The sequence below is a fragment of the Poecilia mexicana genome, unplaced genomic scaffold (genome assembly GCF_051168715.1).
Source record: "Poecilia mexicana isolate PSO_F unplaced genomic scaffold, ASM5116871v1 scaffold_5, whole genome shotgun sequence".
Lineage (NCBI taxonomy): Eukaryota > Metazoa > Chordata > Actinopteri > Cyprinodontiformes > Poeciliidae > Poecilia > Poecilia mexicana.
In genome coordinates, this window is record NW_028263374.1 from 3,297,606 (window position 1) to 3,321,960 (window position 24,355).

General features: G+C 43.5%; 1 protein-coding gene across 1 annotated transcript; it reads right to left on the reverse strand.

Moving 5' to 3' along the window:
• Nucleotides 1-75: 75 nt before the first annotated feature.
• Nucleotides 76-24,070, reverse strand: efcc1 (EF-hand and coiled-coil domain containing 1). Its single transcript, XM_014976118.2, has 8 exons — nucleotides 22,685-24,070; nucleotides 20,052-20,476; nucleotides 5,931-6,052; nucleotides 4,642-4,783; nucleotides 3,817-3,973; nucleotides 2,560-2,718; nucleotides 1,216-1,285; nucleotides 76-1,050 (listed from the first exon to the last, which is right to left on the reverse strand). The coding sequence occupies exons 1-8, from the start codon at nucleotides 23,375-23,377 to the stop codon at nucleotides 917-919; spliced, it is 1,902 nt and encodes a 633-aa protein (XP_014831604.2). The 5' UTR covers nucleotides 23,378-24,070; the 3' UTR covers nucleotides 76-916.
• Nucleotides 24,071-24,355: the final 285 nt, after the last annotated feature.

A 24,355-nucleotide genomic window follows, 5' to 3' on the forward strand; every position in this document is an offset into this window, starting at 1 on the left:
TCTTTAAGACATTTAAGACCCAAACCTGCACTGGAAAGAGGACACAAACACAAAAGCAAGAAAAAAAAACTACAATTTACAAAATTAAAGATTTACTGATAACAAAACTATACTAAATCAAAGTAAGTCCAACCTCAGACACATACATCAAGACTCCAAATAGAGAACCTAAAACTCTAAGGCCTCTAATAGGAGCGAGACATGAGGCTACACTGAATAAAACCCCAAACCAAGCCAAAGGAAAAAAAAATCCAATGCAAGGAAACAAAAATGGGGAAAACAAAATTGGGAGAGAAGTTGAGAAGCATAACAAAAGTGAAGAAGCAAAACAGCAGGGTCTGACTACATGGCTGACGACGACGGCTGGCGTTACATTGGACACATCACTGCTTCATTTTGCGTGTCGGATTTCAAAATAAAAGCGCGATGAGCCGTGAGCTGTTGTGGGTAGTTTGGTTATGAATCAGCAGAGGTAACAGCATCTGAGGGGAACGTTTTTCATCAGCAGTAGCTGAAATGAAGCCAACAAAAAAAGAAGGAAAAACTTCCATTTAGGAATATTTTGAAATGAAAAGCTCACAAGGTTCTGTAAATGTAAATGAACCCCCATGTTTTGTTCATCAAACAAAATTTAAAAAATTTGCTGGGCATGCACATCCTTGACTAGAAGAGAGAGGACGTCTTTAAGGACCTCTATGAACTTAAGTCAACTTTAAAATCTTTTTCATAAGAAAAAAAAATGAGCAAACAATGAATAAGTGTGTAGAAACATCAACATTTAATCATCAATTTATCCAATAAATCGGACAAATTTAGCTTTTAAAGCTAGAGGGTCATTAACAAGGTTGTATATATACTGGAGACCAACTACGTTAAGGTCTCCTTGGGTGGTGGGCCCAGAGGGTGGCGGTCTTGTTCAGCAGGAGATGATGAGGTTGTGGAGTGACTGCTGACTCTGCGCTGTCTGCAGACGTCCATGAGATGAAAGGATCTCGCACGCAGCCAGTTCGTGGTAAAGAGCGCTGAGCACCTCCAGGATGTGCGCCTTGCCTGTGAAGAAGACGGGAGCAGACGCGAGCTGAGTCGGAGCACGTTTACAAGCAAACCAACAGAAACTTAACGCGATTCCCTGTTCTGTTCTGTTCTAACAGTAAACGCCGCTGTCTCGTTTCGCAGAACTCGTAGCGTGTTTTTGGCCGTGCGTGTTCCACTAACCGTGTTGTGGGTTGCTGCCAGACTCCAAAGTACTGAGCAACATTTTCCCCAGGGTCCTTCGGGAGACGTTCTGAAACAAGACGGCGACTAGTTTCAGCTGGATGTTGGGTCATTAAAATGCACTTTAAAAGAGAAACATGACCACACACACACTTTCACACATGTGCAACAAGTGCTATAAATGTTCTCATTCTCACACTGTTGGGATTACAAGATGTACGCCTAATCAGAAACATGGGAGAAGGACAGAAAAAAAGCAATTACAAGTAAAGAGGGGAAAAAACACACAGCAATTTTGACATTTATGTCATTAAACATGTAATTATTTACAATTAGTCTCATCTTGTAGATATTTTTTCAAGCTGTTTTTGATTATTGATCAATAATCCTATTTTGTGCTCTCAGTTTTCATTAGTGAGGCAGACAGAATGGCTGCTGTCAGCTTGAGACCTTCCCTTTGGATAAAAGTTTCAGTGGATTCCATTATCCTGGGTTAAGTCTAAAAGTATTCACACCCCAAGTTTAATGTCAATGTTATTTATAAAACACTTTAAAAACATCTATGAACAGCACTTTTTTGTGTTTAAAGTTCTCTTTTATTTTGACTGCAATTTTTTACACATACCTGCAGTTTTTTGTTTCATAAGTTTTTTTTTGTTGTTGTTCTTGTTAATTTTTATTAATATTAATTATTGTCATTTTGGTCCTCAAAAATATCTAAATTTACATTTAACTTAATATTCTGGTCCGTCTGATGACGTAATTTTTAAATAAATGATTTATGATCTGTTACTCAGTACTTGAGCACACTTTCTACCAAATACTTTTTTAATATTACTTGATAGTTTTTACTTTTACTAGAGTAAAAATAGGTTGAAGTAGTTCTACTCTTACCTAAGTACAATCTTTGGGTTCTCTGCTGGCCATGCCAAGAATGTACCAAGAGATTTGATTAGGTTGGAGTCGTATATGTGCACTTTTCATATAATATACATTTTTGAGACTTATCTAAAAATGTATATTTCTTGATTAAAAAGTACTCCATCTTTAAAAGGGCTATCAGTGCAAGTTTGGTTTATAAATAACATTTTTTTATTTATTTACACCAGTAACAGCTCTATCATTTCAGTGTTTTACCTGACTAAAAGTACAATTAGAATTATATTGTCAGAGTGAATCAAGTTTTTATGTTCTGTTTTGTTTCGGGGTTTTTTTAAGTAACTTACTGATGGTTCTTATATGTGTGAATATGTTTATGAAAAACACAGAGTAACAGCAATGTTTGCTTGAGGACTTAATCAGAATTGACCGGCAGAATCACAGAACAGCTACACTGAAACTAACCAAGTCTCTGAGCTGCTGCAGAAGCTGCAGGATGTCCACCAGCTTCTCCTCCACCAGCGACAGACGGACCTTCTCTCTTTCCAGCGACTGCAGCTCCACGGTAAGCAGCTCCATGTCCTCGGCGCTCTGCTGCAGCTCCTGCACCAGACAGTCCTTCATCTGGAAGGAGATCAAAGCTTGTAACTAATGCACCGCAACACAAGGATCCTTACTTCATTTTAAAAACAGTATTTTATGTGAACAAGTTAGAAAAATATATGTCAAAACAGAGTATTCTTCATGTTGGAAAAGTGTCACCTAAAAATAATTGAGTAAAGATCCATTTGTCCATTGGGTCTTTGGAGGAGGTTTTGTGTTTATGTTACGATTTGAACAAAAAATAATAAAAATATCTTTGGCAACGATCGCAGAAACAAAACAAAACAAAAAAACTCTACAACAATCAAACACTGACTACATAATGTGTGGGTTTGTTTGTGTGAAAACAGATCACAAAGCTACTAACCAATCAGAACTGACTCAGGTCTCCAGGTTCCAACCCACCATGCAGGCAAAGTGTGTTAAAGGGGAAAGCGACAATCACATCCTGATAAAGTCACTGCGCTCTGTGTGTTGATGCTTCCGCAGCTGTGTGTGTGTTACCAGAAGAGCTCTGCAGCCCTTGGCCTCAGGGGTGAAACAAACATCTATCATGTGCAACACAGCTGCTTTCATTCTATGTGACTCTACTTTCACCCCCTGGATGAACACCACAACCTCTGGGTTGATAACTAACAACATGGCAACGGGGTGATTTTGCAAAAGTCACTTTAGGCAAAAAAAAAAAAAAAAGGACATAAACCAGATTTGGAAGTAGGGGTGCACTGATGGCAGAGTTCTGGCCGATCTCCAGTTACTGATCTTTAAAAACCCTGACCTGCCGATTTTGATTTTTGCCGATACCAATTCTTTTTGTCTGAAATGTCACTAAATACAGCAAGAAAGTTGCTGAGCTGGCAACGGTGGGGTGACTGTTGTTAACTGCAACCATGCAGACATGACCTGGTGGGCGGGGCTAACAGTCAAACCTCTCACTGCAGGGCTGAAGAGGACAGCTGTTGACCAGCAGCGCCACACAGAGGCTGATTGACAGCGAGCGCTAAGACCCTTCTCTTGTCTCTGATTGGCTGTTTCTAATTGGCACCAGGGTAAGGCAGAGGAGCTAAATCTGACCTAACCGTCCTGGTTGGGTCAGAGGTCATGGCTGGCGGTGTGTACCTGGTCCATGTTCATCTCTGCTCGGCTTTCCTTCAGCTTCAGCTCTTTGTGCAGCCTGGTGACTCTCTCCAGCAGCTCCATCACAGCACTGTGACACTCTTCACTCCTTGAGCTTCCAAAGCAAAACATCAGCTTCTCCAGTGCCTCGTCACCACATCTGGTGAAGAACACAGACGAACAGAAGGTCATTCTGTCAGTGTCTTGTAGCAGCCCCACAGTCGTAAAGTATTAATTCCCCTTCTGCTTTAACAAAGACAAACATCACTAGTTTTTGTGCAACAGGCCACCGTATTTATATGGATTTTACCGTATGAAACCACAGCCGTCCATATTGTCAGTCGAGGATGTTGAAGATGTGCAGATAGTTAGATCTGTGATAATGGGATTTCTGCTTTTTGGATTTGGGCACACTGTGAAATTTGTAAAAAGCGGGCAGCTGTTTGGGTCTTTGAGAAGCTGCCAGCTCGGACTCAGATGCTGGGCGAGCAGAACTGCAAACTGGACGTAATTTTTGTCGAGAGTTGCGGGTCGGCTGCAGTTCCAGGAGGACCAAAAGGTTTGACTGTTTGGGAGTCGTCATTGAGATGTACTCTCAGGCAGATTAACGGAGTCGGTCTGATCCAAAACAATGCCTGGACCGACTCCCTCTGTGTCCAGCCTTTTCACTTCACTTCTACTTTTATAATACGACACCCAGGTAACACAGTAGCACATTTCAAAGGAGCCTTCCACCCCAAAAACATTTTCTATGCAATTGTGAGTGTCCTTCTAGTGACCTCCCAGTAGACATGTCCATATGGGTGCCCACCCCCCAGGTCAGTTTACCTTCCGCCACAGCAGGACAGCCTGGTTAGGATCCTCTTCACCTCCTCCACCTGCCTCTGTTGGTCTCCGGCCCGTTTGTCCTCTTCTTCATCCGAGGCAGCCTGGCCCTCCACCGAGCGGAACAGCTGCTCCTCGACCGGCACTGCAGCACATGGACAACGTTACTGCTGCAGCACCGCTACCTGACAACACCTAAAAGCTGCGCGTATTTTATTCTGAACTGAAGGACTAAGAGCTCGGCAGTCATTCGACGTTTTTGCAATGGCAAAAATCTTTTAAGATTTCTTTTTAGATTTTTCTTTATATGGTTTTGTGAGAATACTAAGAAACATTTCATCAGACCAAAGGCTTTGATTTTCAATAACGCCAAATTTATATAAAGTCTTTATTTGCAGCATCTTCTTTAAAACGCCTCTAATTCTCCCTGACTTCTGTCAGTCTGTTGGTTTTAGCCGATCCACCTGCTTTTTGAGGAGGTGGATTTATCAGTGGGGTTAAAATCTACCTAGTAACAGGGAAGATGGTCAGAATAAAGGGTGAAGATGGATGGAGTTAAATCCAGGAGAATCCCAGAAGAAAACCTGCAGAAGACCTTAGACAGGGGTGAAGGTCACAGACAATCAACCTACATGCTGTATTCATTCAAGGCTACAATCAAATTGTTTAAATCACGGCCTAGTCAAAGGCCTGACCTAAATTTTTCCCTGTCACGTCATGATTTTGGGCTACTTTGTTCTGTTCTGTCAAAAAAATAAATAAAATAAAAAATCCCCAAAAAAGACACTGATGGTCTGGAGGTGTAATGGGACATTCAAAGGGTTTGAAAACTTTTTGAGACGCTGTACGTATTCAGATAAAAGTAAAATGTGTAGCTACTGGGTAGGCCTGTCAGAATGAGCAACAGATCAATTAATCATATGATAAATTAAAACAAGCTCAATAATTTCCATTTGCATGATTTATCTTTCCTCTCTCTGTCAAAAACTGGATGATGAAAGTCTTCAGTCTGGTGCTTTGGACTCTATTAGGACAATTTGTTTACAGAGGCGTCACAAATAATTCTGAAGATTTTTTTAAATTTATTTTGGAAATTTAAAATGTCTTCCAGTCGCAGTTGTTAAATGTTCATTTGAGTTCAAAGTTTATTGCTCTCTGAGAACGTCTTCCCGCATTATATTACTTGAAAATGGTCTCAAAACAACAATATTATTGTTTATCGCGATAACATCAGGGACAATTTATCGTCCAGGTGTTATCATAATGGGACCAATAAAGCAAAGATCCCTCACTCTTGTCAGGGGTGGTCACAGCGCGGCCTGTTGGTGAGCGGCGGTCATGTTGGAGGTTCTGGCAGCACGGCCGCTGCTCTGCCCCGGCGCTGCTCGCTGGCTGAAGTCTGGACATCTCAGACCTGAAAGACATCAGGGTCAGAACAGCCATGGAGTCGTTCAATCTTCTACACAGAGTCATCACGACCTGAGATTTTCATTTGCAGTATTTGTTGCGATGACAATGACGATGACGAGTGCTAAATAACATAATTGTAGAAATCATGGGATTGATGCATTCTGATGGAGCTTGTTTGTCGGATCAAGAGTAGCTTTTGAGCTTAAGCTTTAAGCAGGTGTTAAGCATACTTTTCTTTTATTAAGCCTATATTTCTGTATTTTTGTTATTGGTTTGATGGATTATTCCAATCATAAATGTTGTATTTTGATTAGCTGTAAGCAGGAAATCATCATAATTAACAGGAATTAACCATCAATCTGTGTAGATTGATGTTCTGCTAACAGTGGTTATGTTTAACACATTTTTATTGACTATTGATGTCAACTGATTGCATAAATGAATAGTGGAAAAATGTGAATCTATGGGTAGGTCTGCATGGTTTGAATCCTGAGGATATGCGACGAGAGGCCGTCTCTACGTTCTCGGAGTACACTGCACTGAAACCGCACTTTACATGAACACACCGTCGACAGTTCGGTTGGAACCGATTTGCAAACATGAAAGAGAACATACAACAAAAAGAAGTGCGCGTTACTGCGCTGCCACGATAATTTTATAGAGGCCGTGTGATGCCGTACGCCAGATCTGGGTGGGGTAATTGAAGCCAGACTCTGGGTCTTTGAGACATTTTTACAGCAAAGTGGGTCAGTGGTAGAACAGAGCTGTTAGTGTGCACAGCGTTGGGGAAAAAAAAAACTTCAGAAAACACGGCTTCATACATGCAGGTAGATGTAAACATATTCAGCTGTTCCCGTGCATATTTAACTAATTTATTGGTGTCATAACCAGTTTAATATCTTTTCCCCTGATATATGTATACATATATAAAAGCCTGATGATGCAGTTTGGGTGGATCAGTGCTTCTGTAATGCTTCAAAATTTTCAAACTTTCTTTTGCTGGCTGCCCTTTTTGTTGGGGGGGAAATCCAATAAGGGGCCTTCATAAATCACTGTGTAAGTGTTTCCAGATGATGATATCTCAGAGGAGGAAAGCTAAAAGGTGGGGGAAAAAAGAGAGCAGATTTTTAGCAGCCTGCCTCGAAAATCACCGGGCGCTCGCGCTTACGCCCCGCTATCACAAGTCAGGCGATACTGTAAGACATTTCTTTTGGGCTCTCTTTGTTCAGTAGTAAGCGTAACGGACTTCCAGGCAATCAGTCGGAGAGTTGTGTTTAAGTCACTGTGGGGGAGGAGGCCGGCAGCTGTAGTGAAACAAACACAAGGCTTCCTGGTTGCTCTGGTTACACTCACATTCAAGAGCTAACCCTGCTGAAGGTTGTCACATGCAGGTTAACCAGCGACTGAATGCTCTTTAACTGACGTCAGTCAGAGCAAGGCTGCCGTTCCAAGCATTCCTGATGATACAATGACATTTTAAATGTCACATGAAAACTCTTTGTTTTGCCCTTTAGAAACATTTACACCTGGATTATCCTCTGAAATGCTTTGGTGGAACTTCTGGGAACCAGGGAGTCCAGCTGGGAAAGCAAACACTGATTCTGATTCGGAAGCAAACGCATGGCAGCGGCGTGACGTCTGACTTCGCCACCAGCAGAAACGCCTTCTGCTTTAAAGCAAGTGAGACTTTAAAGCAGAAGGCTTTAAAGTGTCATGTATCACTTTATCTGTGATACATGACACAAGATTATGTTGATTAGGTCAAAAGGGTCTAGAGAGTGGAGTGTTACCAAGAAAGAAAAAAAAAGTGACTTCCTGTTCTGATGGGGCGGGGCTTTGATGATGTGAATATATGACCACATCAGTATCGTTGGGCATCCAGCATGGATGACTCATGATAAATTTGATGCATCTGTGTGAAAGTTATAAGGATTTGCTTGCTGTGGCGAGAACACCATGGTTACCACGGGGCCACGTCCAGGATTTTGATAACTTTTAATCCCCCCGTCCCTTAACTGATGCCAATAGCTCAAAATCCTTGAGGAGTTATTTAAATATGATTAATAATTGCTGAGGCTTCAACTAACTGGGTTTTTAAGACTCAACCTCTTGAAGTCTTCTTCAAAGCTACCTTTGGCAGCTGGATTCACTACAGGTCAAGAACTCAACCAGTATTTTTTTTTTCCATAAACAAGGAGGCTTATTCTACAGAATTTACCCACACAATGACTGCAAGGTGTTGAGTTCCTGTTCACCCAATACAAGCTCATGTCATTAACTTTCTAGCATTGAGCTTTACAGTTGTTGAGTGTTTGTTCCCGAAGTAGTGTGGTTTGGTTGGTAAAACACAAAAGAAAAATCCATGTTTTATTTACATGGGAGTAGGGGTTTGGGAGAAGTATTAAATGTCTTTACTGATGTAAAAAGATCGTATCTGACTTGATATGATGTCCAAGACTAGTTGCAAAATGGCTGCAAAAGCCTAAGTAGAGATGAAACACCTGTTATAAATGCTTAGGGAAGAAAAATAAATAAATGGATCTCTGCATTTTGAATTTAGTTCAAATTTTGTATTGATGAACATCAGTGTTCATCATCTGATTAACCTAAACTTTGCTTGTGAAATGTGAATCAGAAGAATGCTGATAGTCAGAGACGAACCATCCGTATAATAAATAATTGGAAAAATAACAGGATCAACAATCTACTTCAAATTCCTAATTACACCACTTGACGTTGTACCATCTAAAGTAATATTTGGGTGAGCTGAGACCAAGGAAGTGTCAGGCCTTTGGTTCAAACAGTCACGGGGAATCGGTTGCTAAGATCTTTCTATAGGGCAGACTCTGCACTATTGTCCATTCGGAGGCAGAATGAAAGAAGTGAGCAGAGATTGATGAGGACCGTCAGCTGTTCAGGTTCTCACTCAATAGGCCTCTCTGTTGCTTTTGTGGTGTTGAATTATTTGCCATCACAGCGTCTATGGAAGAGCGGTGAGAAGACTTTGGAACCTTGTGTGCGTAGATTAGCAGAATGTGGGTCACAGGACAACACCTAGACTTCTCAAATTTGTTATTAGAAATAACCCAAAAAGCAGGCTGAAGCATGAGCTTTAATCACATGTCTGTGTGATACACCATAAAGTGGGAGAATTTAATTATCACTTGGTGATAGTCCAGAAAATCTGTTTAAGGAAATATACGCCACCACACAGAAATTAATAGTATTGCAATTAATTACATATATGGATTTAAAAAAAAAACTTAAATTGACCAAAATACCCTGTTAAATAAATAAAAGGAAAAAAAAAAAGGTAACGAAGGTTCGGGCAACGTCTCACCAGGAGACCGGAATTGAGGAGCCCCGCCCCTCGCTCTTCAGACAGAGTTTGGGGAAGAAGACGGCGGTTGTCCTTTCCTTCTCTCACTGACTGTTCGTCATTACAGGTTAGTAGTGTGAACTGGTGAGGGCTGCCCCCCCTTTAAAAATGTGGAGTAACAATGTATATTAGGATATGATTTGTAATTTGATTGATAGATGTGCTGAAACATTGAAAATAAATAAAGAAAAAAAGGATTTGTTAGGATCGCAGTTAGCTACATTTTAGCTACAACGGTCGCATAACGGCCGTTCTGAAGATTGCTACATGTATCTTTTTAGCTCCGTTCCACTCCCCGATTAAACATTGGTACCCTGAGATACATTGTGTTGTTTGATCTGTTAAAAAGGAGTTATTATTATTATTATTATGATTATTGTTATTATTATTATTATTACTATAGACGTTACTTTTTCTCCCTTGCTATGTAATCAATTGAACTGTAGTTTATTCAGTCGGACAGTAGTTATTGAAAACACATTAGAGCGAGCTTAAGGTTTTGTCCATTATTACATCTCCCTCTTGCAGTATTCAACATAATTAATCCTCTTATTTGAGAAATGGTTTTTTTAATGTATATCGCTGCACTCTGGATTGATTGGTGAGAGTTGATACCTTTTTACGCAGGTGAAGGCTGTGTGTGTTTTTTTTTGTAGCAGAAGAAAGGACACAGGAATGTGATTGTTCTAGGAAATGTTAATAATTTCATAATTTCAATAATTTGTAATAAAGACCGAGTTTGGGGAAGAAGACGGCGGTTGTCCTTTCCTTCTCTCACTGACTGTTCGTCATTACAGGCTCTCCAAGATCAAGGGAAAGCAGAAAGTCTTCAGAAGAAGAAAAAAAAAACGGAAAAACAAAACATCATTTGTTATATTTGTCACTATAAGTAGAGACGTGTAACAAACTGTGGGGGCTCGTCCGGGATCTCCTCATCAAAAATATTGGGAGAAGATCCAGAGATACCAGAACCACGTGACCAAGGTGACACAGCTGAAGGCCAGGAGTCAACCCGTGGGTGTCCAGAGTGGAAGATCAGAGTGGGAAGGAACCGCGATCCTCCACCGGAACTGCACTGCTGATCCTGAGTTCAACGTAAGCTGATCGCCGAGGAGCCACATCGCCGATTCAGAAGACAGCGCACTCGAGCTGCAGCTGAGCCACGCTGCTGATCCAGAGGACAACGTACTCTAGTTGAAGCTGAGCCAAGTTGCTGATCCAGAGGACAACGTACTCTAGTTGAAGCTGAGCCACGCTGCTGATCCAGAGGACAACGTACTCTAGTTGAAGCTGAGCCAAGTTGCTGATCCAGAGGACAACGTACTCTAGTTGAAGCTGAGCCAAGTTGCTGATCCAGAGGACAACGTACGCTATCTTCAGAGGAGTCAACTCATTGATTTGGAGGACAACGTGTAATTTATCAGAGGACTGAACTGGAGGACCGATCTGTAGTAGAACCAGACACCATGGCAGAGGTTCGCAAAGAGTTAATATGGAACATTAAGAAACAACTTTTCAAACTCCCAAGCGACAGTGTTTATCAGGTGGCAAAAGACATTGCTACTAATAGCCAGTATGGAGGTGAACTGGACCCAAACGATGAGGAAAGCTGCATGGACTTTGCCATCTCCTTTTTACAGTCTGATGCCTTACTCGAGCGGGAAGACAAAGGTATGGGTTGGTTGCTGGATTTGAATGATTTGATATATAAGCTAACGAATGCTGATGCTACTGATAATTCTGGAGAAAGTGTGTTAGATGATGTTTGTGCACGTATTAAACCTAGTCACACTCAGTCTATAACAATCAAACACTCCACATCACAACCCCATGCTCACTTTAACAGTACAGTCATGCAGTCCCAGCCTGACTCTATTACCCAACCCAACACAAAAATGGGGTCGGTAGAAGGTCTGAGACAGCTGTATGAAGAACTGGGCGAGAAACTCAGGCAGTATGAATCTAGTGTGACCACACCAATTCCAGTTTCTCTCCACCAAGTTGAGTCAGAGTTATATAACAGGCCACAAATGACCCCGGATCAACCTGTGTGTCTGAAGGACCTCTCCTACCTGCAGCGCAAAGATTTCAAAGTACACGGTGGTCAGGTTGGAGATCAGAACTCTGATTTAAGCTACAACAACATCAGTAAACAAATTGATGAGGGAGTAAAAGAGGGTTTCACAGAGACTGAAGTGGTCAGGGGGGTGTTGAGGATTATAAAACCAGGAGCCTTTAAAGACATGCTCGTAAACAAAGACTCAATCACTGTATCTGAGCTCAAAGGCTTCCTCAGGTCCCACCTCGGTGAGAAAGCATCGACTGAGATGTTCCAGGAATTGATGTGTGCCAGGCAATCAGACCAAGAACCACCTCAACAGTTCCTGTACCGCATGATTGGGCTAAAACAGAAACTTCTTTTTCAAACTCGGCACACCAGTACAGACATCACATATGACCCCAAGACCATCCAAAAAGTCTTTCTCCACACCATATACCAGGGTTTAGGAACGAAACATGCATACCTCCGACAGAGACTGAGGCCCCTGATTGCAAACAGCCAAGTTACAGATGAGGAAATCCTCAGCCAAGTCATGAAAATCATGAGTGATGAGAATGAGCACCAACGCAGGCTGGGCCAACTCCCTAGACAAAAGACAACACAAGCACACAGTACCAAAGCTGAAACAGGAGGTGATTACAACAAGTCACAAGACGCAGCAGCAGACAGTAAGAATCTCCAGACAATAGGACAGCTCAGTGCTCAAGTTGAAGCCTTGACTCAGATGGTGGCTTCATTGATGGACCTGCATACAGCTAACCCACAAGTGTCTCTGCCTCTAACTAGGTCAGCCCACATGCAGTCACACCCTCCCTACCAACCATCCTCAAGCAGCCGGCCACAACCTCTGTTGAGGCAACCCGCAGCTCAGATGAGGGGCAGGATGGCTCGTTGCCCTGTGTGTACTGAGCAGAACTCACAGGTGTGTAACCACTGCTTTACATGTGGAGAAGCAGGGCACAGGGCGATTGGGTGCTTGAAGCGAGTCCAGCCACAGGGAAACGGGACTCGGTCTCTGATGAGGGACACCCAGAGACCGGTGAGCAATTCCAGTCCCGAACAGTAGGTCAAGCTTCAAGTCAAATAGCCAGACGCCTCCAACGAAGACAACGTCAGGAGCCTCATACACCTCTCAGCCAGAGAACAGTCACCTGTAAAGCACCCCTCGTTGGAAAGAAAAGCCTGCTGAAATGCCTGCTTGGTGGCTACCCAATTACAGCCCTATTTGATTCAGGGTCACAAGTGAGTATAATTGACCAAGAATGGGCTGCCACTCACATCTCAAATTGTACAGTGAGACCCCTTTCAGAGCTATTAGAGGAGGAACTCAGTGTCTATGCAGTTACAGGTCATTCAGTGCCGTACAGTGGATGGGTGGAGCTCACTGTCAACTTAGCAGGAAACGATGACCCCAACCTGACCATACAGGCTCCATTTCTTGTCAGTCAGCTGCCCCTGCCCCAGCCCCTTCTTGGAGCCAATGTACTGGAAGAGATCATTAAAAGGAAGGAGTCCTCGGGTGAGGCGGTTACCACAGTGGTCAGTCTCCTCCGTGATGCATTTGGGATAGAGGAGGAACAGGTGGAGGCCATTGTGAGTTTCATCCAGGTGCCTCCCAGAGCCTATGATGATCCAGTCACAATAAGGGTGGGTAGAGACCACACTATTATCCCCCCTGGGAGAACAGCTCATGTGTGGTGCAGGGTACCCCCAAATTTTAACATCATTGACCCTTTTGTCCTATATGAGCCTGCAGAGGGGAGCACTGCTTTAGGACACTTGGGTGTGGGGGAGGGCCTCTTAAAAGTCAATGAGGCCAGGCGACCATATGTTAAAGTGCCCATCTCCAATCACTTAAAACATGAGGTCACCCTACCCAAAAGAACCCCCCTGGGAACCATCCAACATGTCACAAAGGTCCTGGAGACCAGCACTTCAGGGTCCCACCAAAAAGAAATGGCTGCAGTTAGGGTCAATGGAGTTGCATCCTCCAGCAGCTCTCCAACTGACTCCTGGCTCCCTCCTGTCGAGGTCAGTCACCTAAGCCTCGAACAACAAGAGGTGGTGAAGAAAGTGCTCTGTGAGGAGTGTGGAGCCTTCTCCCGTGACGGTGATGACATTGGATGCATCCCTTCTCTGCAGATGGAAATTAGGACTAAGGATGATATCCCAGTCCAAAGAGCCTACGCATCCATTCCAAAGCCACTCTACAAAGAAGTGAAGGAGTACATCCAGGAACTTCTGGTTAAAGGTTGGATTGTGAAATCTCAGTCACCATATGCAGCCCCTGTCATATGTGTCAGGAAGAAAGATGGGTCCTTACGACTCTGCGTCGACTACCGGCTCCTCAACAACAAAACCGTACCTGACCGCCACCCCCTCCCTAGAATCCAAGACCTCACCGACTCCCTGGGAGGATATGCTTGGTTCTCAATTCTGGACCAAGGGAAAGCCTACCATCAAGGCTTTATTGCTGAAGGGTCAAGGTACCTGACTGCGTTCATAACCCCATGGGGCCTGTACGAGTGGGTCCGAATACCGTTTGGGTTGTCAAACGCACCAGCAGCTTTTCAAAGGAGCATGGAGGGGATGCTTGACGAGCTGAGAGATGAGTGCTGCATCCCTTACCTCGATGATGTTTTGTGCTTCTCCAGATTGTTTGAAGAGCATGTGCAGGTGTTACGCAGAGTCCTCCAAGCCTTACAGCGTCATGGTGTAAAGTTGAAACCAGAGAAATGCGAGCTCTTTCGCAAGGAGGTCAGGTACGTTGGGCGATTGGTGTCAGCAGATGGAGTAAGGATGGACCCCAAAGATTTTGAAGCAGTACAAACACTGAAACACAAGACACCACAAACAGTTGGGGACATCAGGCAAATGCTCGGGTTCCTGAGCTATTACAGAACATATGTGCAGGATTTTTCACGTATAGCCAAGCCCCTGTATGACCTGCTTCAGTCAAAGGCCGACACTTCTCAGCTTAAATCGCCACAGGGAAAAACAAAAGGCCACCAGCAGTCCTCTCGAACCCCAATAGAGTGGACCAAAGAACATCAACAGGTCCTTGAGCAGCTCATTGACCGACTGACCAAACCCCCAGTGCTGGCATACCCCGATTTCGACCGCCCTTTCACACTTCATACTGATGCCTCGCAAAAGGGTCTGGGTGCGGTTCTCTACCAAGTTCAGGATGGAAAAATGAGGGTGATTGGATATGGTTCACGCACACTGACACCAGCGGAACAGAATTATCACCTACACAGTGGGAAACTTGAATTCCTGGCATTGAAGTGGGCGATATGTGACAAGTTCCGTGATTATCTGTTCTATGCCCCACATTTTACAGTCTTCACGGACAACAACCCACTCACATACATCCTGAGCACTGCCAAGCTTAATGCAGTGGGTCACCGGTGGGTGGGGCAGTTGGCTGACTTCCACTTCGACATCAAATACCGACCAGGTAAAACTGCCATTGATGCTGACACCTTGTCACGATGGCCCCTGGATATAGACACTTTTATGGCTGAATGCTCTGAAGAACTATCAGAGGACACAGTCTGTGCTGCATGGGAAGGAAGCCGGAGAGCTCAACAGAGAGATGTGGCCTGGGTGGCAGCCCTCAACTTGTCACACCCTAGCCAAACCCAGTTCGAGGGTCTGCAGACAGTCAGTCATGATGAGCTGGTGAGGGAACAAAGGAAAGACCCCGCCATTGGGAAAGTTGTGGAGTTGAAACAACAAGACAAACCACTAACAGAGGAAGAAAGAAATAAAGTTGATGGACACACGAGGAGGCTGCTGCGAGAGTGGGGCAAACTATACCTGGAGAATGACCTGCTCTACAGAAAAACTGTGAGTCGACAACAATTGGTTCTGCCCGCCACATATAAACAAACAGTTCTGACTCACCTCCACAACAACCTGAATCATGTTGGCGTTGAAAAAGTGCTGAGCTTGGCAAGGGAGCGATTCTACTGGCCTTTCATGAAAAGTGATATAGAGAACTACATCACCAGGAAATGCTCATGCATCAAACAGAAGAAACCAGTCACAAATGAAAGAGCTCCAATGGGAAGTATTACATCGACTTCTCCCCTCGAGCTGCTATGCATCGATTTCCTTCACTTGGAAGCCAGCAGGGGTGGGTACGAGTACATCCTGGTTGTGATTGACCACTTTACCAGGTTTGCCCAAGCCTATCCCACCAAGAACAAGGCTGGTAAGACAGCAGCCGACCGGCTTTTCAATGATTTCATCCCGAGATTTGGGTACCCTGCCAAACTCCATCATGACCAGGGTCGGGAGTTTGAGAATGAGCTCTTTAAGAATCTCAGACGATTAGCTGGTGTGGCCCATTCAAGAACCTCCCCATATCACCCCCAGGGCAATCCGGCCGAACGACTAAATCGTACCTTACTGCAGATGCTCCGGACTCTGGGGGAGAAAGAGAAAGAGAACTGGAAGGATCACCTACCTCATGTGCTCCATGCCTACAACTGTACAAAGCATGAGGCCACAGGGTTCTCCCCGTACTATCTGTTGTATGGTCGACATCCTCGCCTCCCTGTTGACATCCTCTTTGGTCTCATAACAGACCAGGAGGCCGAACTTAAAGAGCCAAATGGATATGCCGAGAGGTGGGCTCGAAAAATGACTGAGGCATATCAGATAGCCAATGCAAACAGCCAACAATCCAGCATAAAGGGAAAAACATACTATGACAAGAAGAGCAGAGGTGTCGTCCTTCAGCCTGGAGACAGAGTACTGGTACGCAATCTCGGTGAACGTGGGGGCCCTGGAAAGCTGAGAAACTACTGGGAACAACAGATCTTCATCGTCAGAGAGCAGGTGGGTGACAATCCTGTCTATAAAGTCAGCCCTGAGCGAGGAGGTCAGCCAGTTCGCACTCTACACCGAAACCTACTGTTACAGGTAAACGACTTACCTATAGAACCAGTCCAGAACCTGACCACAAGTACAGCAGAGTCACAAAGGAAAGCCAAAAAGAGTTCAAACGACCTTCAGGCCAGACATGCTGTACTGTACTCAAACACAGATGACTCTGATGAAGAGGAGGATGAGGGAACACCTCATTACTGGCTTCGAATACCTGTGGAGAGACCCAGACCAAACTGTCACCCACCTGATCAAAATACTACCGATGCTTTCCAAGAGATAGCTGAAGAGAATGAAACCAGTTTGATGGAAGCAATCCCAACCGAACCTGGACAAGAAGGAGAATGTGTCAGAAGTGGAAGGCAGGGGTCAAGCAGTGGAGATGGACAATATGTTGAGGAGCTCCAGTCCACATTCATGGAGGACATACATTCTGCCCCTCAAGAGGATAATACCCCAACACCTGACATGGAACACCCAGTCCCCCTGAGACGGTCTACAAGAGAAAGACGACCAAGACATATGTTCACTTACACGACTCTGGGTCAACCAGTGTACCAGCCGCGCCCCATGGTGAATGCAGTTGGAACCCAACCAATGCAGTGTATGCACCAGTGTTTCCCCTCACCGTACTTCCATCCTATCCAACCCCCACCCATTAGCCCTTACCCTTACCTACCTGTTATGTGTCCAATACACTGTAGATAGAACACTTGGGAAAGATAATTACATACCTGAACCACACATACACCATACATTACATATCCATCTACTGTAAAACATACATCATACACTGTATACTCACCTTGAGCGACCTGCAACACAAAACACTACATATTTTTGTTTTGCAATGTTTTGAAAAAAATGTATGTTCAGTCAAGTTATTTTGGAGACTTAAGTGTCAGGAGCCACCTTTGTTTGTTGGGGAGTGTGTGATACACCATAAAGTGGGAGAATTTAATTATCACTTGGTGATAGTCCAGAAAATCTGTTTAAGGAAATATACGCCACCACACAGAAATTAATAGTATTGCAATTAATTACATATATGGATTTAAAAAAAAAACTTAAATTGACCAAAATACCCTGTTAAATAAATAAAAGGAAAAAAAAAAAGGTAACGAAGGTTCGGGCAACGTCTCACCAGGAGACCGGAATTGAGGAGCCCCGCCCCTCGCTCTTCAGACAGAGTTTGGGGAAGAAGACGGCGGTTGTCCTTTCCTTCTCTCACTGACTGTTCGTCATTACAGGTTAGTAGTGTGAACTGGTGAGGGCTGCCCCCCCTTTAAAAATGTGGAGTAACAATGTATATTAGGATATGATTTGTAATTTGATTGATAGATGTGCTGAAACATTGAAAATAAATAAAGAAAAAAAGGATTTGTTAGGATCGCAGTTAGCTACATTTTAGCTACAACGGTCGCATAACGGCCGTTCTGAAGATTGCTACATGTATCTTTTTAGCTCCGTTCCACTCCCCGATTAAACATTGGTACCCTGAGATACATTGTGTTGTTTGATCTGTTAAAAAGGAGTTATTATTATTATTATTATGATTATTGTTATTATTATTATTATTACTATAGACGTTACTTTTTCTCCCTTGCTATGTAATCAATTGAACTGTAGTTTATTCAGTCGGACAGTAGTTATTGAAAACACATTAGAGCGAGCTTAAGGTTTTGTCCATTATTACATCTCCCTCTTGCAGTATTCAACATAATTAATCCTCTTATTTGAGAAATGGTTTTTTTAATGTATATCGCTGCACTCTGGATTGATTGGTGAGAGTTGATACCTTTTTACGCAGGTGAAGGCTGTGTGTGTTTTTTTTGTAGCAGAAGAAAGGACACAGGAATGTGATTGTTCTAGGAAATGTTAATAATTTCATAATTTCAATAATTTGTAATAAAGACCGAGTTTGGGGAAGAAGACGGCGGTTGTCCTTTCCTTCTCTCACTGACTGTTCGTCATTACAGGCTCTCCAAGATCAAGGGAAAGCAGAAAGTCTTCAGAAGAAGAAAAAAAAAACGGAAAAACAAAACATCATTTGTTATATTTGTCACTATAAGTAGAGACGTGTAACATCTGCTCATGCCAGACTATGTCTTAGCAGCATAAAGTGAACATTACAAGTATTTAGAGACATCTGCGAGCCAAAAAGCCACAGTTGCGGACACTGATTATAAGGTTAAAGCAGGAGCAACCGAATGAGAGATAAACATTCGACCGAAAGGCTTTGTACTTCAAAAGTTCAATTACACCTTGACTCCCACCAAAGCGAACAGTTCCAAAACAAGAGTTTGAGCCAGACCGGCCGGCCGACCGGCTGCACACGAAGCTCATTCAGCAAAGTTCAACAGATCGGGGCTGAAAATGGAAAAAGTTACCCACGTCAGCCCTCCAAACAGCAAGGCACAAGCAACTCAGGCATTAAGCCCAAGGTAAACAGAGTCATTTTGTTCTGCTTTAGGAGGATCTACAACTCATCAGCGCGGGATTTTTCGTCACTAAGGTTCTTCTCGTGCAACTACCTGCCAAAAACCGGCCCCTTTATTTCAACAAGGTTGATAAATGAGCGTTTTTCAAGCCCCGACTTAAAAATGGGCTCGATACACGGGAGGTGACGCTAAACAGCTCATACACGGTATAGCAGATGGAACATCTGTTCGGTCTGTTAGAGCTCCCAGAGCCAGAACGGCTCCACAGCCCCCACACCTAGCCAGACTTTTCACTAGCTATTTTCTTGGAATATTTTGGCATTTTTGTTTTTCCTGAATCATAATGTACAATTTTCACCCAGTTTCATATATTAAAGATTTGTTGTTGTTGTGTCAGCCTTCCACACCACTCGAGTCTTCTGGTTCTGGTTCTGCTCTGCATCCTCAGAACCAGAACCAAACCTGGGAGAAGCAGCATTCAGCTTCTATGCACCACAAATCTGGAACAAACGTCCAGAAAACCGCAAAACAGCCGAAACGCTGAGTTCCTTTGAGTCCAGACTAAACACCCAGCTGTTTTAGAGTTGCCTTTCAACCATAATAAATGAAACACTGACCAACATATTTGATGTTTAACGAGTTTTGGCAATGGCACTCGACAAAATGTAACGTTTGTTGAATTGTTGTCTGTATGGTGTTTTCTTTATAAATTTGTAATTTTGTTTTATTGTGCAAAACACGTTTCTGCTGAAATGTGCTACGCACAAAAAAAACTTAATATTGACAAAAATGCATAGGGAGATTATTTCACTTATATCAAAACAATTTTCCCCTCTTGTAAGTGAAATTATCTACCAATGACACCAGCACTTTTTCATCAATATTAAGAAATTATTTACTTAACACAAGCTCCTGTTACTTGCTGAACAGTTAATTGTAAGTTAGTTTTGTCTTTTCTTTAAGTGCACTAAGAGATTTGCACTAGAAAATAGACCAAAAATATTTGGTAAGATTTTGTGTGCCACAAACCTGGCACTTCATGCAGAAAAACTAACCCTGAACACAGTTGTGCATACACAGATTCAATCACTACATTACTCTGACCAGAACTGCTGCCATATACACACATATGTATTCCACTGACTGTGCTTCTGAGGTCGTCTAAAACACATGTGGAGTTGCTCTGATAAACAGCTTAATGTTACGTGAAGCGAAGCGTCTGCACCTGTAGTAAAGCAGCTCAGACTCCATCTGGACAACGTGCCTCTGCAGCGCCGGAACACGACTGGCCTTCGCTTCCAGGTCCTTCACCTTCTCCAGTCCGCTCAGCAGCGCCTGCCGGGCCTCCTCCACCTTCCTCCTCATGCTCGCCTGCTCCGTCTTCAGAAGCCTGTTGCTGTCTTCCAACGCAGCGACGGCCTCCTTACAGCTCCACAGTTCCTGCTCCAGTCTCTGATTGCGCGACACCGTCTCCTCCACCTGCCACTCTCTGGAGCTGTGCAGGTACTCTATCTCGTGGATGAGGTTCTGCAGGCTCTTGAGGTTGCTGTTGGAGCTGTTGGCCACGTTGTTGTGGGAAGCCAGCGTCCGCGGGGAAACGAAGCGTCCTTCTCTTGGTTTATGCTTGGAGTGGCTTTTCCAGAGGCCGACCTGCGATGTGAAGAGACGAGATGAAGATAATCCCACAAACTGACAAAACATTTTGTTGTTTGATTGGTTGACAAAGTTCATTAAAGGAATAGTTCAGATTAAAACAGTACTGGGAATGTAAATGCAAGCAACTGGAACATCATGAGCTTTAAAGAGCTTGAATGGTGCCAACAAGTGGAGTGATGGTGAGCTTTTTTTTTTTTTTCATTTCCAAAATATCTCAATCATACGCTGTTTACTTTTAATCTCCTCTAAAAAATACATATTTAGATTAACTTAAAATATGCTTTCATAAGTCAACCAGCACATCAACTTTAAGAAATAATGACTCTTCTGTATTAGAACGCAACCTGTAACAGTGGCAGCTCAGTTTGGAAGTCACAAAGCAAAAAAAAATTACAGAAAAAAAAACTAAAATTATATTCTGATAAAAAAAAAGCATTGTATTTTCAATGTAATCTTAAAGATAAAAAGCAACAGCCTCAGAAAAGCACTTTAAAAAAAACGTGTGGTTTGACATAAAGCTATACTTGTGCATTTTAAACTGTCTATCAATGGATAATAAATTTTTCTTACATTTGTTACAAAAAAATGAAAGCAGTTATAACTTTAACAAACTTAACAGTATGTCATGAAAAGTGGACATATTTGTGAAAACCAGGAGCTCTGATGACCCTGGTGTTGTTACAGGTCAGCTGGGTTCACAGGAACATCTGGAGACGTGTCATTAGGAATCCCACAGGTGAGAGTCTGCATGACAACAGGGGATTATAACAGGCAACTGGCCAGCATGTGGGACGGACTGATGTCCCAGCAGACCAGTGATGACATCAGAGGACACACGTGGTGGACGAGACTTTTTACAGTTCTGAGTCGTAAAAAGTTCTAGATCAAATGCATTTAGTCCTGAGCACTGACTGAATATTTGAGCCTTTTTTTTTTTTTTTACATATCATTTGCTAATTTATCTGCCTAATATGAGAGACACGTCAGACGTCGTCTCCCATCCCGGTTGCAGCTGTTTACACATCAGAAGCTGCAGTGGTGACTGCGGTAGTGTGAGCAGGAACTGCCTGCAATTCAACAGCCGTCTGATGTTTTCTATTGTAGCAACCCGTCCAGGTCGGAGGCCTCTGTGGAACCTGTGACGGCGTAATAAAATACACAAACACGGCTATTCAGTTTCAGTGTCTTTTACTAACTGGCTGCAAAAATTTGCCGCCACAGAATATTCATATAACACCTGATGTTACGTCACCATTCAGGACCTCCAGTGTCTGTTGGGAACATGCCAGCTCCTCACCAGTCAGATCTTTTAAATACTCACCAGCAGTCTTCATGTGTGAGATTCTGCTCTCCATAAAACTACACTGTGTGCACAACTATTAGCCGAGTGAGTATTTTGACCACGTTGTCATTAAAGGCATGCTGTCTAACTCCAAACTGGGTTTAACTTGAATGCTTGATAGATTTAAGCAAGAGCAGGTGACGTGTAATGAGGGACGGTGCGGCATAAGGAGGTAGTACATGGTACATGGATTGGTAGTACAATTACATTACATTTACTTTTTTTTTTTAAATATGCCTCTAGGAGTATTTTTACTACGCTGTACTTTTGTGCTACTTTGTGTGTAGTTTTATAGTGAAGCATCGCTGCTCTTACTTGAGTCATTGCCTGGATTCTCTACCCATTGAATGAAGAACAAACATGTTTAAACCAAAAATTCACCAGACACACCCACACACACACCTGCAGTTTTCCAGAGGTGTGTGTGTGTTTTTTTTATATATATATGTCATTCCAGGGTTTATGAAAACGTTCTTTTAACTGATTTTGTTCATTTTTGTTACATTATTGTCTGTTTTTTTTTGTTTTTTTGCTCTTAAAGTATCAAAAATTTCCTGTTAACTTTAACATGCATCCGCCTGATGATGCAGCTCCGTTAAAAACGACCAATCCGATCCGGGATGGAGGTCCAGTCAACCTTGTGTATGCACTGCTCAGTGTGCTGACCTTTCTGGTAAGCTGTATATCCGGTGTCATCAGTGGCTATGCTAACTGAGCATTCATGGCTCTGTTAAGAGGAAGGAAGAAAATCTGAGCAGAGTACACGAGGGTGATTGCCAGCGCTAAGACCCTCCTCCTGTCTCTAATTGGTTGTTTCCGATGGAGTTAAATAAATCAAGTTATGTTCAAACCTTTCTCACCTGCAGAGCCAAACAACGAGCATCGCTGCTCTGCAGCGCGGCTCTCATGTCCTCAACCAGCTCCCTGAGACTCGCATTCTCATCCTCCAGCTTCCCTATCCTGTCCTCCGCCTCCTCCAGAGCCACGATCTCCTCGTAGCACTCCCTGGTGCAGGAGCCCGGGGAGCCGAGCCTGCAGCCGAAGGCGCGCCGCTGCGCCGGGGAGGGTGAGGGAGAGGAGCCGCCACCGCTCGCCCCGACCGAAAGCAGCGTCTCCCGCCGCTTTAGGGGGCTCCGCAGACGGATCTGAGTTTCTATGTGTTCGCTGTCGGTCCCGACCAGCAGCCGGTCGTTCTCGTACTGGCATCCCGCCTTCGTGGTGAAGTAGCCGCACAGCTTGGCGTGAAAGTGCCTGAAGGTGAGTGCGCTGGGCAGGTTGTCCAACACTCCGGCGGACTCTTCCGATTCCGAGTCCTCGCTCAGCCCCAGAACCTCACACAGGACGTTGAAGTCCTCCTCGGGGATTTTACCGAGTCCTCGATGGTCCAGGTGGTGGAATATCTCCTGCAGATACTGATCCAGTCCGGTGGCCAGGACGATGATTTCGTTCTCCACTCCCCGGTCCAGTCCGTAATGGTAAGCCAGGGTGCTCACGATCCACTGCGTCCTGCGCGCCGGGCGGCTGTACGGGTCAGGGGAGTCGGTGGCATCCATCGTTTGGACCGGACAACATTTCCACGAAACGCGAGCCGCTCGCCTCTGTTCTGACCGACTGACTCCTTCCGCTGAATGTGTCCCCCTGCTCTGCGAGGGAGGCCAAGATCTGACTGAAGCACTGCCCCCAACATCCACAAGTACACTGAAAAAAAGGAGAGCAACCTTTAGTTAAAAAAATAAAAGAAAAAAATAAATAAAAGCTTGGAAGCAAATTTTACAAAGGTTTATAGATTTAAAATGCATGCTTGACAGAATGTAATCCACTCTGGACGCAATGTCAACCTGTCACCAATGTATTTAACTTTTATTCACAATAGTTAAGTAATGTAAAAATAAAAACATGAGCTGGAGTCTCCACATGCCTTGACCTAAACAGATGACGTCTATACAGAGTTGGGTAGATACATTCAACTATTGAGAAAATAAACAAGTTAATTATATATATATAATTATTTTGTGGGGCTGCAGTTGGTAGAGCTGTTGCCTTGCAGCAAGAAGGTTCTGGGTTCAATTCCCGGCCCCGGTCTTTCTGCATGGAGTTTGCATGTTCTCCATGTGCATACGTGGGTTTTCTCCGGGTACTCCGGTTTCCTCCCACAGTCCAAAAACATGATTGTCAGGTTAATTGGTTTCTCTAAATTGTCCCTAGGTATGAGTGTGTGTGTGCATGGTTGTGTGTCTCTGTGTTGCCCTGTGACAGACTGGTGACCTGTCCAGGGTGTTTCCTGCCTCTCGCCTGGAATGTTAGCTGGAGAGGCACCAGCACCCCTCCCGACCCCACTAAGGGACAAGGGTGTAAAGAAAATGGATTTTGTGAAAGTAATAATTTATAATTAATATTATTTAATTATACATTTATATTTAATTGCAAATAATAATAAATTATAAATATTTTAATAATTTAGTAAAATAATACAATTATTTTAATTGTATTATTTATCTGTCTGTCTTTTTTGTTTTCAGAATATGCCCTGG